At 36.0% G+C, this 12,377-nt stretch overlaps 1 protein-coding gene across 3 annotated transcripts; it reads left to right on the top strand.

Annotated features, from left to right (window-relative positions):
- The first annotated feature begins 829 nt into the window (after window positions 1-829).
- On the top strand, window positions 830-12,377 carry LOC114249976 (uncharacterized). 3 transcript variants are annotated; one of them, XM_028183710.2, is made up of 7 exons: window positions 830-985; window positions 1,527-1,668; window positions 2,049-2,191; window positions 2,506-2,566; window positions 2,722-2,827; window positions 3,319-3,414; window positions 3,584-3,709. In XM_028183710.2, the coding sequence occupies exons 1-7, from the start codon at window positions 919-921 to the stop codon at window positions 3,641-3,643; spliced, it is 675 nt and encodes a 224-aa protein (XP_028039511.2). In that variant the 5' UTR covers window positions 830-918; the 3' UTR covers window positions 3,644-3,709. The 3 variants fall into 3 exon arrangements, with proteins under 3 accessions (XP_028039511.2, XP_089589092.1, XP_028039512.2); XM_089732966.1 differs by lacking the exons at window positions 1,527-1,668; window positions 2,049-2,191; window positions 2,506-2,566; ... (1 more) ...; window positions 3,319-3,414; window positions 3,584-3,709 and adding exons at window positions 10,001-10,142; window positions 10,558-10,697; window positions 11,001-11,061; ... (1 more) ...; window positions 11,727-11,822; window positions 12,251-12,377 and having other exon boundaries at window positions 865-985; XM_028183711.2 differs by lacking the exons at window positions 830-985; window positions 1,527-1,668; window positions 2,049-2,191; ... (2 more) ...; window positions 3,319-3,414; window positions 3,584-3,709 and adding exons at window positions 8,869-9,023; window positions 10,001-10,142; window positions 10,558-10,697; ... (2 more) ...; window positions 11,727-11,822; window positions 12,251-12,377.

Here is a 12,377-nt window from a genome sequence, read left to right as displayed (position 1 = left end):
AGATAATAAATATATCTTTAATGTTTTAAATGGACTCATCACGAAAATAAACGAAAACTCTGTGCAGACGCCAAATAAGCAAACTGCGAAATTTTTTGAATGATTCGAAATTTGGCCGTTGCAAATTGTAGGACATAGACTGTGGATAGAAACGATATAAAGAGGCGGTTCTGCGGTAAAGGAAGGATGCACAGTACCTTATGAAGTCCTTACTGCAGGCTCGTACAGAGAGGCGATGAGAAACACCAACAATTTCACTTATTTACGTAGGGCGCGCGCGGTAGTTCAGCCATTACATTTTCTTCTCGAGTCGATGTTGCCACGCGATCTCGCTCGCATACGTCGGTAGGTAATGTGCGGGAGAGGAATGGGACAGGATTTGCAAAACCAAATTAAATGTTGCTATCTTCCGAAACCAAAAACTAACAGTTGTAAACCAGCGCAACCACTCTGCAATAAGGATGATAAATTATGTGTACTTCTTTGTTTCATTAATATTTTCCCAAATTAACACCAGTCTACCGATTTCGTAATTATCACGTCTCATAGCATTGGGTTTTCACTTTGAAATTTGATAATATCCGCGTTTTAATCAGATAATCTTGATCGAGATTGTTTTAATGTACGTCGGCTAATAGAGAATACTTTATCAGTTTAAGCAAAGGAAACAGTATAAATACTGACTCAACATTTCATAAATCATACACAATTATTTGGTGAGGTAAGAGCATTGTGTTTCTCAGGGGAAAATTGACACATACTTGAATTTAATAAACTCCTTTCTCCTCGCTTTTATTGTATAAAATTAGATTCGGTTCTCTCTTTCAAACCATTTTCAAATCCTTTCAGTTTAAGTGGTAGGTGCCAAGTAATAATTATACTTCATTACTGTACGTTTCTTTCAGCAAAAAATCTACAATGAAGGTCTTCGCATTTGTACTTGTTACTCTCGCTGCCAGCGTCGCTGCTGTGCCCTCAAAAGTTGGTGAGTAGCTTTGAAATTTCCATAAGCCTGAACTATTTTTTTTTTTTAAATTATTCAGGATTTTAGGTCAAAGCTACATTATTGTATTGACATCGGGTCTAGTTAAGTGTGGAATTTATCTTATTGAAGTTGATGAAAATTTTTTTTTGGAAGATACCATGAAATAGGTAAAGGGTAAAGTATGAAAAGCATGAAAAATCGGCTTTAGTCAGTCCATCATTCGACCGAAATTCATAGTATGGATTTTGTTATCAAAACATCACAGGGCTGACACCGTTTTCAGTTGCTTATTTATGGAAAACTTAGATTGACCACCCCTGTACTTAATAAACGAGCATGTTAAATGGAAAAAGCAGAAAATTTTGTAGATCACAATTTCGTCCAAGAACTGTTAGGAAATCTTCATAATTGGTTATAATATTGGTATAATATTGGTATTTGGTAATTTATATTGTTAATTGGTTATAATAAATAGGTGGTTTGACTCACCGCAGAATAACCTGTATAAATCCACCAATACAAAGTTCATATCGTGTTTTAGACCTTGACAGAGAAAGCCAGAATTTGATCGAAAAACTGATCGTGAACACCATCAACCGCATCACTTCTGGTATCCAAGAACGTGGACTCGACCCAATCTACGTCGAAAAAGCCGAAGGCGATTACACTTTCCCAATTTCTGAGTAAGTCTTACATACAAAAATATTATCTGTTTTTGGGCTTTATTTTAAAATACAAAAGTATTAACAAAAAGATAAAATAAATGAAGAAGGTACTTTGGATACATAAAAATTATATGGTATGAATTCACCGCAAGACAGATCGAAACCAGCTTTTAAATTTGAAGCTGACGTAATTTTTCTGCAGAATAATATGGTAAATGATAACTTCGTTTTTAAATTCGACATCAAAGTCTTTCTTTTGATTGCCTGTTGTTTGTTCATGTCTGGTCTTAACTCAAAGCTCGTCATACCTTCCAGCATCGAGGAAAGGACTACACTATAGAGCTTTATCAAAAGTATTTCAAATATTAATAATAAATTTATATTTAATAATTTTGCAGCATCTTCAGCGCATCTGGCACCGTAGCCGAATTGGCTCTCGAGGGCATCAGCAACGTTGTCGTCAATGACGTCACTTTCAACCTTTTGAGACCAACTACATTCAGCATCGACCTTACCCTACCCAAACTCAGCGCCTCTGCTGGTAAGTTTAGTTACAATATTATGAAATATTTATTAAACGTTGGTATTATTATTTTATTACGTACTACTTAATGGTTTTTTCATAACCTTATTGGAACGTATAAGAAATTAGAAAATTATGATGGTATGATTTATTTGCATACGGATTATTGAAAATCCGGTCTGTCCCAGAATCATTCGTAGCATCAATCGTAATTTAAATATTATTATTAATACCTTATTTAGTCTCAAAATCTTTTAAACTGAAATAAAGGCTAATATTTTGTGATCTTAAATAATTTCTCATTAAATTCAAATAATTTTTATTTTCAATAGTCGCCGTCAACGGTCAGGCCACCATCTTTGGCAGGGAATTGGCTGTAGCCAGTAGTGGAAGGTATTTATTAAAATTTTATTATTATGAAATTTAGTAAATTTTTATTCTGAAACTGAAAACTAAAAGCTTAAAATTGAGTAGCAATTTCACGAATTTACAATATAAATACTTTACTTTTCAAAAACCATTTAATGCATAATTTAATTATTTTTCAGCCTTGTCGTCGAAGATGTTCGTCTGGTCTCCACTGTCAGCTTAAGATTGCTACCTAGCATCAACGTTAGGGAGCTCAGTGCCATTCTTACTGTTGGCAATGTTGAGGTATTTTTTAATGATTATTATTTGACTATTTTTAGTTATACTTTCTAATTTATTTCATTTGGTTTCGAGCAAATACTCAAAAGGGTTACAGTGTTTAGAAGATTATCAATAGCCAATAGATTAATAGATGTATGAAGGAATGAAGTCGAAATCGCAAGTTAGTTAAGAATCTATAATACGTTAGGTACATTCGTATCACTTCATATTGTCAGTACATTGGTTTGAATCATTGAGCTTTAGAATATCAATTGAGTCAGAAACAGATTCACAGTAAGCAGTCTAATCGTCCCAAATATATCGAAATGAAGGGGTACAGAAAGATGGTAGAGGTTCAATAGAGAAACGAGAGTACAGAGTTAATTAACTAACAGTAAATTTAAATTGAGAATAGTCTGATTTGTTAGCTAAACGGGCCTAGCGGTTTGAGTGGCCTCTAGAGCACGTGGGTGCTTAATAACTTAAGCTAAGATAATGTATTCTTCTTTTTACAGTCCGCTCTCAAAGTTGTTCTCTTCGGCAACGACGTATCCGAGAAGCTGAATGACGCTTTGAACAACAGACTTCCCCAACTCCTCGAAACTTACAACGTAAGTACTTTTGTGCTTTATTCAAAACGTTTGGTGGCTTTTAAATGGCTTTTAGCCTGTTCTAGACTAAAACACGCTAATACGCTTAATTAGAATATTGTGAAAAAAATCTTCAGTTCCGACATTCAGGACGTATCTTCTAAAATGACTCTTTTTATTCTTCTTTCAGGAGCAGATCAGGGAGATCGTTGAACGTATTATCCTCTTCATCATCAACAATATTTTGTAAACAGCCGCCTTAATGTGTATCGTCTAAATTTGCTGAGTTTATGTGATTAAACGATTATTTATTGAATGAGTTCTTTGATTGTTTAAACATTACATTACCTCTCTTTGAAAAAAAATATGCCGTTCTTATATCATGCTACCATCTTATGTTTTTTTATCGACGCACGTGAAGATACTCTGTCTTCTCGTGGCTCACACGAAGGACAATCCGAGAGGTTCCTTTTTGGAAGCAGTTGAATGCGTCTATAACGTGCTGCTTTCTTTTCCCTGGTAAAATAAGGACATCGGCATACCCTATTACCTTATGCTGTCCATTGAAAATTACTCTGCCATTAAGTGTGATGTGATGTGTCCTCGTTGTGGGAAATACGAAATACAAACGAGTGGTCAAATTCCGGCACCTTAGGTACACTGTATTAACCGCCAATAGCAGGGAAGATGAGATTGAAATACGTGTACAACATTCCCTACGATGCAGTGCAGCCCTACATCCGACTTTCTCTTAGAAGTAATTTAACAGACACACCACGATTCGGATATACAAGACTATAGTCAGACCGATCGTATTGTATGGATGGACGCTTACATCGAAAGAAGAGACACAGCTTCTCGTGACTAAGTGAAAGCTACGAAGAAAGAGACTAGGACTAGTCGTCGTGGCCTAAGGGATAAGACGTCCGATGTATTCGTATTTTGCGATGCAACGGTGTTCGAATCCCGTCGGCAAGTACCAATTTCTCTAATGAAATACGTACTTAACAAATGTTCACGATTGACTTCCACGGTGAAGGAATAACATCGTGTAATAAAAATCAAACCCGCAAAATTATAATTTGCGTAATTACTGGTGATAAGACCTCTTGTGAATCCGCACGGGTAGGTACCACCACCCCGCCTATTTCTACTGTGAAGCAGCAATGCGTTTCGGTTTGAAGGGGGGGGCAGCCGTTGTAACTATACTGAGACCTTAGAACTTATAGCTCAAGGTGGGTGCCGCATTTACGTTGTAGATGTCTATGGGCTTCAGTGACCACTTAACACCAGGTGGGCTGTGAGCTCGTCCACCCATCTAAGCAGTAACAAAAAAGTTCAGAGCGATGACGGTGCTTGACGCGTCCGGAAAAACAAAGGTGCGGAAAGGCTTTTTGGTGAGCTAAATATTCTGGGGGAGATGAAGGCGCCAGAGGCTCAGATGGCTCGGGCATGTAATGCTGATGGAGCAAGATTGGTCTGTGAAACGAGTGTACCGGAGGAAATTTACGTGAGCTGCAAGTACCGGACTAGCAGGGTGTAGCGCAACGCCGGGATGAATGGAGGCGTTTATTATCGGAGGCCAATATTTGGTGAGCGTAGAGAAAGATATCGGTCATATACCACAAAGGTTCTGTAAGTTTATTAAAGATACGCGACCAATTAGGCGTAATTGTAATAAATAACTGGGGGAAATAAATGGGCTGGGGAAAAAGTTTCCTCGCATTTTTTAAGGAATTCACAACATTTTTTAATATAGTTTATTTACATTTAACTAAAGTATGTAGGTACCATTTTGTTCGATAACTTTTTGCCATCTTGTAGGTAAGAATATGATCCCATTGCTATAGAAATTTTGGGGCTTCTATTCAAAATACCGCGACAACTGGTTTTGGCAGTTCTCTCGTGAAATTAACCTGATACTGTCTAAAGAATTCTGAAGAGACCGAAACAGGTAGAAATCTGAAGGTGCAAGGTCAGGACTACAAGGCGGATGCATTAGCACTTCCTAGCCAAGCCCTCTTAATTTTTGCTGAGTGGTTAAAGATGTGTGAGGTCTAGCGTTATCGTAATGAAAAACCACACCCCTTCTGTTGATTAATTCCGGCCACTTTCACTCAACTTCTTGCTTTAATCTCATCAGTTGTGCGCTGTAGAGTTTAGAATAGATGGTCCTGCCGGGTGGTAACAGCTCATAATGAATAATGCCCTTCCAATCCTACCACACACACAGCATCACCTTGTTGCGAGTTAACCCGAGCTTGGCCACAGTCCGTGAAACCTGACCGGCCTTTGACCACGACCTTTTTCGCACGTTTTTATCGTACGTGATCCACTTTTCATCACTAGTTATCAGCTTCTTCAAAAATGGTTCGGTTTCATTACGTCGTAATAAAGAATCACAAATGATTACACGGTTCATTAGGTTTCTTTTAGTGAGCTCGCGAGGTACCCAAATATCGAGGTTTTTTGTGTACCCAGTTTTTTTCAAATGCGCCAAAACTGTTTTGTGGTCAATTCCCAGTTTTTCAGCTACGTCGTAACTAATGATATGCCGATCTTGCTTCACTTTTTAAAAAATGGCATCCATTTTATCCGTAATAGGGCGACCAGAGCGACGTGCATCTTTGACATCAAAATTTCCGGATTGAAAACGCTTAAACCAAATTTGTTCTACTTTCACAGACACTGCACTAGGTCCATAAACATCGCAAATTTTTTTTGCGGCTTGCGTTTCATTTTTACCTCTTTTGTAGTAAAATTTTAAAATGTATCGAATTTCTTCATTAGATTCACTCAGCTTGACAGTACGAAAAAAAAATAAAAATCACATATTTTCCTAATTTGAATTTGGAATTAATTATCTTCTTTAAAATTTAAACTTTTAATGATACCAAAACCAGCCAGATACAATTAGTATAGCCAAAAAGATTTTATTACAAGTTCATACATACTATAATGCGAAAAGACTTTTTTACCAACCTATTATGATTACTTGGGCAAAACTGTGGAAGGACAAACCGCGGCATATGCATTTGCAACTTACTTCAGTTCAAGGTTTTTTAGACGATGAATATACGAAAACATGAAAGCAAGAGTACGGACAGAAAAGCTAGGAGAACACTTTCACATCAAAAAAGGAGTTAGACAGGGAGACCCCCTTTCACCCAAACTTTTCTCTGCAACCCTAGAAAATGTGTTTCGTCAGCTCGAATGGGACGATTACGGTATTCATATTAATGGAGTGTTACTAAATCATCTGAGATTTGCCGACGACCTCATACTTATAAGCGAAAATCCAGAAATTTTACAAAAAATGATTGAGCAACTTGTATGTGAAAGTGAAAAAGTTGGACTATCATTGAACACAAACAAAACAAAGCTGATGACAAATTACAATAAAGTCCCTATCAAACCAGCTAAACCAGCATACAACACAGCTAAATTAGAATATGTAAATGAGTATACATATCTCGGCCAAATCATATCCCCCAAAGACCTCACAACAAAAGAAATCAGTAACAGAATAAATATAGGATGGAAAAGGTACTGGGCATTAAAAGATGTCATGAAGAGTTCAGAAATACCTGATAAGGGAAAGAACAAAATATTTAATACATGCATTCTTCCAAGTATGACCTATGGATGCCAAACATGGGGATTGACAAATAAGAACATAAAAACTTTAGAAATTTGTCAACACCGAATAAAAAGAAGTATGTTAAACATGAAATTAAAAGATAAAATACAGATGAACAAAAATAAGAAAACAAACAAAGATCATAGACATAAAATACCGAATACAACAACTGAAATGGAAATGGCCTAGACATTTAATTCGAGATAAAACAGAAAAATAGGCCAAAGGAGTGACAGAATGGTGTCCAAGATATAAAAAGCGAAATAGAGGAAGACAGCAACGTAGATGGGAAGATGACATCAAAAAAGTGGCAGGAACGACTTGGATAAGAAAAACGCAGGATAGAATATTATGGAAAACCCTTGGGGAGGCCTATGCTGTACAGCAAGACGATCAAGAAACTGGTGTCGAATAATAAAACTAGATAATAAGTGTATTAAAAATGTAACTTAAATTAGATTGTTAATAAAGGCTTATCTTATTTTATCTTATTGTTGATCGAAGATTTTAGAGGTTTGATTTTTATTACACGATGTTTACTATTTCTTCACTGTGGAAGTCAATCGTGAACATTTGTTATGTACGTATTTCATTTGAAGAATTGGTACCAGCCTGCGGGATTCGAACACCGTTGCTTGATACGAACGCAACGGGCGTTTTATCCTTTAAGCCAAAACGACCGTTTTTTGTGAGGCTGTTGAATATGAAATAATTATTTTAGTGTTTGTAATCTATACTTAATATTATAAAGAGGAAATATTTCTTTGTTTGTTTGTATTGAATAGGTTCCGAAACTACTGAACCGTTTTGAAAAATTCTCTCACTGTTTGGAAGCTACACTATTCCCGAGTGACATAGGCTGTAATCTTTTTAAAAAAAAATATTAGGGATCCTTAATGAAACTCCAATAATGTAACCCAAGGTGATAAATAATGTAACCCAAGGTGTAAAAAAATTACTTAAGATATTCTTTACATCGCGTGCCCTGTGAAAACTATTGATGATAGAATAAAATAATGTGCTACGACTTTGTAAAACACATTATTATTTACAAAAAGACAGCATATGTCTGTCTAACTATTACAGTTATGCCGCAATAGGTGTTCTTTTATTTAAAAAAATAAAACGACGTCAAATATCGTTGAAATTTTTGTTAAAGACCCGAGCGGAGCCGGTGCGGGCCGCTGATTTTAAAATAATCTTGATAAATATGGCGTGAATTGAATACAAACGTGTGGTGGAACACAAACGAGAGACTCCAACTGCAATTATTTTTAAGATTTGCTGGCCCGATAGCTGTTGTCCTATCCAATTCCATTTTTATTTCATGTAAGCCAAATTTGGAGTATGACAACGTATTAAGGCTAAATAATTTCAGGCATCTTGAAGTAATGCCAGTATTAAAGAACAGTTCAAAAACATTTCATGAATCTTGACATAATAAATATATCTTTAATGTCTTAAATGAACTCATCACGAAAATGAACGAAAACTCTGCAATAAGGATGATAATATTTACTTCTTTGTTTCAGTAATATTTTCCAAATTTATCACCAATCTATCGATTTCGTAATTATCACGTCTCAATTTAATTTTGTTTTCACTTTGAAATGTAATAATATACACATTTCAATCAGATAATCTTGATCAAGATTGTTTTAATGTACGTCAGCTAATAGAGAATACGTTATCAGCTTAAGCGTAGGAAACAGTATAAATACCGAATGAAAATTCAATAAATCGTACACATTTATTTGGTGAGGTAAGAGCATTTGTGTTTCTCAGGGGAACACTGAAAATTACATAAATTTTAACTTCTGTTCTCTCTATCAAAACAATTTCAAATCATACCAGTTTAAATTGTAGGTGCCAAGTAACATTTATACTTCATTATTGTATGTTTCTTTCAGCAAAAAATCGACAATGAAGGCCTTCGCATTTGTACTTGTTACTCTCGCTGCCAGCGTCGTTGCTGTGCCCTCAAAAGTTGGTGAGTGGCTTTGAAATTGCCATCAAGCCGAATTAAAATAAATATTTTTTTATACTAGTCAGAATATTAGGCCAGAGATACAACTAAATTATTGTATTGTCATCAGGCCTTGCTAAGTGCGCAATTTATCTTATTGAAGTTGATGAAAAAAATTTTTTTTAACTACCTTCAAATACTGTAGTATTCAAGTAGTAGTACATTTTTGAAGTCATCGTAGCCTAAAGGATAAGACGTCCGGTGCATTCGTATGTAGCGATACACCGGTGTTCGAATCCCGCGGGTATCAGTTTTTCTAATGAAATACGTACTCAACAAATGTTTACGATTGACTTCCACGGTAAAGGAATAACATCGTGTAATAAAAATCAAACCCGCAAAAATTATAATTTGCGTAATCACTGGTGGTAGGACCTCTTGGGAGTCCGCACGGGTAGGTACCACCACCCCGCCTATTTCCGCCGTGAAGCAGTAATGCGTTTCGGTTCGAAGGGTGGGGGGTAGCCGTTGTAACTATACCGCGACCTTAGAACTTATAACTCGAGGTGTGTGGCGCATTTACGTTGTAGATGTCTATGGGATCCAGTAACCACTTAACACCAGGTGGGCTGTGAGCTCGTCAATCCACCTAAGCATTAAAAAAAATATAAAAAAACTGTAGATAAAGGGTAAAGTATTAAAATCGTGAAAAATTAATTTTAGTCAGTCAATCATCGAATTCAATCGAAATTCATAGTATGAATTTGGTTATCAAAAAAAACACGGGGCTGACATGTTTTCAGTTGCTCACTTGTAGAAAGCTTAGATCGAGCACTCCTGTGTTTAATGAACGAAGGCGTTAAGCGGACCAAGCTAAAAATTAAATAGATCGCTATTTCGTCCAGGAATTTTTCATTACAAACAGGTGGAACATGATTTGAACCACCGCAGTATAACCAGGATGAAGCCACCACCAATACAAAGTTCATATTGTGTTTTAGACCTTGAGAGAGAAAGACAGAATTTGGTCGAGCAATTGATTGTGAACGTCATCGATCGCATCACTTCCGGTATCCAAGAGCGTGGACTCGACCCAATCTACATCGAAAAAGCCGAAGGCGATTACACTTTCCCAATTTCTGAGTAAGCATTACATAAAAAAATACTATCATAATGTTCTTTGGGCTTTATTCTAAAATACAAAAGTATTTATAAAAATATAACATAAATGAAGAAGGTACTTTGGATACATAAAAATTATATGGTCTTTGTATTCATACATAACATGTATGAATTCACAGTAGGACAGATCGAAGCCAGCTTTTAAATTTGAAACTGACGTAATTTTTCTGCAGACTAGACAGAATGGTAATTTCGTTTTAAAATTAGACATCGAGGTCTTTCTTTTGAATTGCCTATTGCTTTATAAGTCTGCTCTTAACTCAAACCGCGGTTGAAGAATAGTCCGTCATACCTTCCAGCATCGAGGAAAGGAGTTCATTATAGAGCTTCATAAAACGTATTTCAGATATTAATTTAATATTTAATGATTTTGCAGCATCTTCAGCGCATCTGGCACCGTAGCCCACTTGGCTCTCGAAGGCGCCAGCAACGTTGTCGTCAATGACGTCACTTTCAACATTTTGAGATCAAAATTCAGCGTCGATCTTACCCTCCCCAAGCTCAGCGCCTCTTCTGGTAAGTTTAGTTACAATATTAAGACATATTTATTATACGAAGCTATTATTATTTTATTACGTACTAGCTAATGGGATTTTCATTACCTTATTGGAACGTAGAAGAAACTATAAAATTATAATGGTATGATTTATTTGCATACGGATAATTGATGGTCTGTCCCAGAATCATTCGCAGCATCAATCGTAATTTTAAATATTAATATTTTATTTAGTCTCAAAATCTTTTAAACTAAAATAAAAGCTAATATTTGGGATTTGAAATAATTCCTTATTTAATTCAAACAATTCCTATTTTCTATAGTCGCCGTCAACGGTGAGGCCACCATCTTTGGCAGGGAATTGGCTGTAGCCAGTAGTGGAAGGTAATTATCGTAATTGTAATAATGCAATTTGGTATTTTTTTGTATTGAGACTGAAAACTAAAGATTGAATGGCGATCTTTCAAATTTACAATTTACAATTATTTACGTTGCAAAAATTATTTAATGCATACTTTAAAAATTTTTTAGCCTTGTTGTCGAAGACCTTCGTCTGGTCTCCACAGTCAGCATAAGATTGCTACCTAGCATCAGCATTAGGGAGCTCAGTGCCGTTCTTACTGTTGGCAATGTTGAGGTAATTTTTTAATGATTACTATCTGATTATTTTTAATTATACTTTTTATTATAATTTATTTCATTTGGTTTCGAAAAAATCAGTAAGCAGTAATGCGTTTCGGTTTGAAGGGTGGGGCACCAGTTCTAACTATACTGAGACCTTAGAACTTATATCTCAAAGTGGGTGGCGCATTTACGTTATAGATCTCTATGGGCTCCAGTAACCACTTAACACCAGGTGGGCTGTAAGTTCGTCCACACATCTAAGCAATAAAAATAATAATGAAGGAGTACAAGAAGATGGCAAAGATAGAATAGAGAAGTGAGAGTACAATGAACTGTCAGTGAATCACTAATACCTCTAGAGAAAGGGCACACGGTCTTAAGGTTTTCTAACTTAAGCTAAGACTAATGTGTTCTTCTTTTTACAGTCCGCTCTCAAAGTTGTTCTCTTCGGCGAGGACGTATCCGAGAGGCTGAATGACGCTTTGAACAACAGACTTCCCGAACTTCTCGAAACATACAACGTAAGTATTTTTGTGCTTAATTCAAAACGTTTATTATAATACTAGCTGACCCGGCAGACTTCGCAGTGCCTCAATCGATAAATAAAAGACCTAAAGTTTTGTATAAAATAAACTTAAAACAAACAAAAGGAATCCGTCCGACGGGGGTCACATCAAAGGAAAAACAAAATTGTTATTTTCATTTAATTCCGAGCATTTTGATACTTATCTACCTTTTAAACCTTCTCTGGACTTCCACAAATAATTCAAGACCAAAATTAGCCAAATCGGTCCAGTCGTTCTCGAGTTTTAGCGAGACTAGCGAACAGCAATTCATTTTTATATATATAGAATATAGAAGAAGAAGAAGATAGAAGATTGCGCAAAAATCTTCAATTCCGACCTTCAGGACGTATCTTCTTAAATAGCTCTTTTTATTCTTCTTCCAGGAGCAGATCAGGGAGATCGTTGAGCGCATCATCCTCTTCATCATCAACAATCTTTTGTAAACAGCCGCCTTAATGTGTATCGTTTAAATTTTGCAAAGCTTATGTGATTAAAGGATTATTTAATGAA

The sequence above is a fragment of the Bombyx mandarina genome, chromosome 15 (assembly GCF_030267445.1).
Source record: "Bombyx mandarina strain Sakado chromosome 15, ASM3026744v2".
NCBI classification, from domain to species: Eukaryota; Metazoa; Arthropoda; class Insecta; order Lepidoptera; family Bombycidae; genus Bombyx; species Bombyx mandarina.
The sequence above is the reverse complement of the archived record's forward strand: the minus strand, read 5'-3'. Positions and strand labels throughout refer to the sequence as shown.